The following is a 4,038-nucleotide window of genomic DNA, read 5'->3' on the forward strand; positions in this document are numbered from 1 at the left end:
TCTCGCGTCTCTTGCCCCTCTTCATTCCCAGTCCCTTTTTCAGGTATCCACGTTGTTCGATGACCTGTGGGACAGGTCAGGGTTCGAACCTGCGATCGTCTAGTGCTCAACAATTTGCCTCAGCCAGGGACCTGCTCTCCATCTATCTGTCTGTATTCTCACTGCCCTGGGAGACGGCCTATTAACCTGCCATGAAGGTGTGCGGTCTGCCCCGCGGGTGCCAGCAGAAACAGGCCACCGGTGTAGCATGCAGAAGTTCTAGGAGCTCTTGGAGCAGAAAAGGGTAATTCAGTGATTCTTGGAACCCGCCAGCTGTGGAAAATGCAGTCACTCTGGAGAGAGAGCCGACTCCTGCTTCCGTTCTTCCCTGGCTGGGCAAACACGGCACCAACAGAACAACTCATCTGTCAGCACTATCAGCAGGGCCACGGAGCGGCCACGTCCTCGGGTTACCTTCGCCACTGCCTTCAGCTGTCTGTTCCCGTGGCGAATGAGGTCCAGCACGGCATCGAGGGCTCCGGGTGTGTCAAAGTCATCGGCAAACGCAGCCTTCACCGCCAGCTTTGTGTTGGTTAGTCTTGGAGGGAAAGTAAGGAGAGAAACAGGGAACTTCAGGGAGCAGCAGAACTAGTGTGGATTCCTTCCATGGTGGGCACATGCCGTGGCAGTGTGGTGGTGACGAGTTGGGCTGCAATCCAGAAGGTCAGCAGCTCAAAACCGCCAGCCGCCGTGCGGGAGAGGGGCAGGGCGGTCTACTCCTAGAAAGGGTTACAGTCTTGGCAACTCTGGCGGCAGTTCTACCCTAGCTTAGCCGCTCACTATGAGTCTGCATCGGGTGAGTGAGTGTTTGAGCCTCAAGGAACCAAGTCAATTCCTCATCAGCAAAGCACCTTTTCCCAAGAAGGGCCAGCGGTTTGAACCTTGAGGGTTCTTCCTAGGTTAAGGTGACCAGACGTCCCGCTTTTGGTGGGACAGTCCCGATTTTGAACAATTTGTCCCGCATCCTGAGGCATTTTTAAAAAGTCCCGATTTTTTGAAAGAATGCACGACAAGCTAGGGTAGACGGTTTTCGGCCGCCATGTGGCTATTTCGCCAGGATATGAGTTTTATCAATGGGGTCCCGTTTTACCAATGTTAAAATGTGGTCACCTTATTCTAAGTTACGCTCCCAGAGACTTGCACAGGTCTCACGCTTCCCTCTTTCTCAGAGAGCTGTACTCTGCAACACTGAGCTCGTTGTTTGCCACATCATCCGGAACCATGGAAAACCACCTCAAAGTCATCAGGTTAGCCACATTCAAAACCCTAGAGGAGCGGGCCTGGGGCACCTGTAGAACTTGGGTTTGAACACTTTCCTCGGGGCTCTGGGGCCCAAAATAACGTCAGAATCTTCACTCCCAAGTTAGCATGCAGAAGTGGTGCGGGGTGAAGACAAAGGGGGGTGGGAATGAAGGAGGTTGACAGCACTCAGCAGGCAGGATGAGGAGCACCACCTTCCTGGGCCCGTCCCACAGGCCACCGCTCCGAGGCCGGACACGTGTAGCCAAGCCCTCACTCCCCACCGGCTCCATCTGACCGTGGGGCCAGCACCCACCATCCCTGTCTGAAAAGGCACGACTAGGGACTAGCTGAGAGACGTTCCGAGAGACATCTGGAAAAGGGCAGTCACTGTCGCTGGGCGGATGGAGCTGTGAAGGTGGCTGTTTTCCCCAGCAGCGAAGACCTGGAGCCACGGGAGTGAGACACAGTCCTGAAATTACTGCCCGGTGATAATCTGCAAAGCTTCAACCCAAACTATCCCTTGAGCTCTTCATAAAACCAAGTAGTTTAGCTGAACTACGGTTAAAAACTGTCTGTCTTGAGCATGGTGCTCGTCGAAGGACTAGCTACATGGCTCAGAGTGACACCACCGCATAGAGGACTCAGGTGGGAACCTTTCTGGGTGGTGCGTTCATGCTAACAGGCGAGGGACAGCTCAGGAAAGGAGGGTGGCCAGAGTGCCTGCACAACCCCAGGAGTGTAGTGAATGTCACGGAACTGTCTCTGTGTGCTTTGCTATGTCTGGGAAGCCAGCTGTCCATCGTCTTGAGTAGCTGCCCGAATTTGGTGTCAAGACACGCTTTGGATTGGGCTCGAGGAGTGGGCCACTGGGCCAAACGGCTCACCTTTCCCACAACTGGTCTTCCTTGACGGGGGCACAGGCCAGCTGTCCTCTGATGTAGGCGCGGGCGTCCTCGGTGAAGGAGGCTATCCCCAGGAGGAGGTGCTGGGCTTCCCGCATGGTGCTGTCGCTGTAGTCGATTGCTGAGAAAGAAGGGACGACATTCCCTTTGAACACATCCCACACCAAGCAGACGCAACCGCACCACAGCTCCTTCCAGTGCAGCCTGCCCTCACACACTCTAGGATCCAGCAGAAATAGAGGACACGCCGTGTCCCGAGCCCCATCAGACACAGACTACAAAGTGGCCTGACTAGAGGGCCATGCTACCCTGGAAGAAGAGAGGTGGCCCAAGGAGAAACATGAGTCGGTTCCAACTCACAGCGACTTTCCAGACAGCTGAACACACTGCTGCCAGGCCCGGGCCACCCTGACAATTGTCGCTCTGTTTAAGCCTGTGGATGCAGCCGTTTCTCCATCAACCGGGCCAGTCCATCTTGTTGGGGGCCTGCCTCTCTCCCCCTGACTATCCACCTCACCAAGCATGCTGTCTCTCCCAGAGCCTGCTCCCGCCTGTTAAAATGTCCAAAGAGAGAGTCCAGATCGCAGAATCAGGGGAATGAAAGGATAACGGCCACAGAGGGTCTGAAAGAATACTAAGATATAAACTAATATAGCTCTTGGAGTTACAGGGTGTTAAAAAACAAAACAAAAACCCTTCAAGCATTATCCACCCAAAGTCTATTTTTTAGGAGGCAGTACATGAAATTTCTAAACCATTATTGGTCTTCCAATTTTAAAATGTATGTGACATTTTAAGGTTAGATGAGCAGTAAATACGTCAGACCCTGTTGCTCACGTAAGCACTCACCAATGACATTTCCCCAGTGTTTTAGAGCAAGAGCCGACGAAGGCGGAGCGCTAACCAAAGATGGCACTGTGATCAACTATTCAGAGCTGGCTAGGGACCTTCACTCCCACAGAATAAAAGGCAAAATTAAGTGGTTATTTGCTAAGCACTGGCAGAGTGAATTTCTCGTCACCTTCAAGAAACTGACATGCAATGTAGACTAAACTTCAGTGTTAGCGAGAGTCCAGATGAATCAGATCAAAACAAAGAATGGGGAGTTAAGGAGCTAACTGAGGGTTCCTGCAATGGAGAGGGTCTCAGAAATGCTAGAGAGGGAGAAAGCAAACAGCACAGAATGCCCATGAATTCTAGAAATAGTGTTCCTCCCAGATATTTGAAAATGTGGGCACACAGAAAACAAAAATAAGGGGCACCACCCATATCCATCCCTTGAGCAAAGAAAAAAAAACAAAGATCTTTGAAGTGGTATCTGATCTATGTGGAACACTAGTATGTGTTTTTAAGAATACAAATAGATCAGCAACAAAAAGACAAACAACCCAATCAAAACACGGTCTCGAATAGACACTTCACCAGAGGGTATTTCAGTGGGAACCAAACATGTGAAAAGATGCTCAACGTCACCAGCTCTGAGAGAGGGTAAAGCCCAAAGCATAATGAGATGGCATTTCACTCCAACAAGGATGGCCAACAGGAGCTCTAGTGGCACAGCGGGTTAGGCATTTGGCTGCTGACCACAAGGTAGGTGACTCAAATCCCCCAGTTGCTCTGTGTGAGCAAGATGAGGCTCTCTGCTTCCAGTCCTGGAAATCTTGTATAGAGTCAGTAGATGCTGGAAGTGATTCCATAGCAGTGGTGAGGATGGTTGGGATAAAAAAAAACAACTGTATTAGAACAATAACAGATGATGTCAAGGATGTGAGGAAATTGGAACCCTTACCTGCTGCTGAGAGGAACGCCACATGGCATAGCTGTTGTAGAAAACAGCAGGCCGGTTCCTTAAAAA

General features: G+C 51.3%; 1 protein-coding gene across 2 annotated transcripts in view; it reads right to left on the reverse strand.

Moving 5' to 3' along the window:
* Window positions 1-4,038, reverse strand: part of CARS2 (cysteinyl-tRNA synthetase 2, mitochondrial) — an 88,115-nt gene that overhangs the window by 5,652 nt on the left and 78,425 nt on the right. For both annotated transcript variants that reach the window (XM_004704411.2, XM_045283955.1), the window contains exons 11-12: window positions 2,166-2,304; window positions 454-577 (exon numbers count right to left, since the gene is read on the reverse strand). In XM_004704411.2, the coding sequence (XP_004704468.2) occupies window positions 454-577; window positions 2,166-2,304 (263 nt within the window). The remainder of the gene's footprint in view (window positions 1-453; window positions 578-2,165; window positions 2,305-4,038) is intronic.

Source organism: Echinops telfairi, unplaced genomic scaffold (assembly GCF_000313985.2).
Source record: "Echinops telfairi isolate 266 unplaced genomic scaffold, ASM31398v2 ScPeMD7_7467;HRSCAF=8505_1, whole genome shotgun sequence".
NCBI lineage: Eukaryota > Metazoa > Chordata > Mammalia > Afrosoricida > Tenrecidae > Echinops > Echinops telfairi.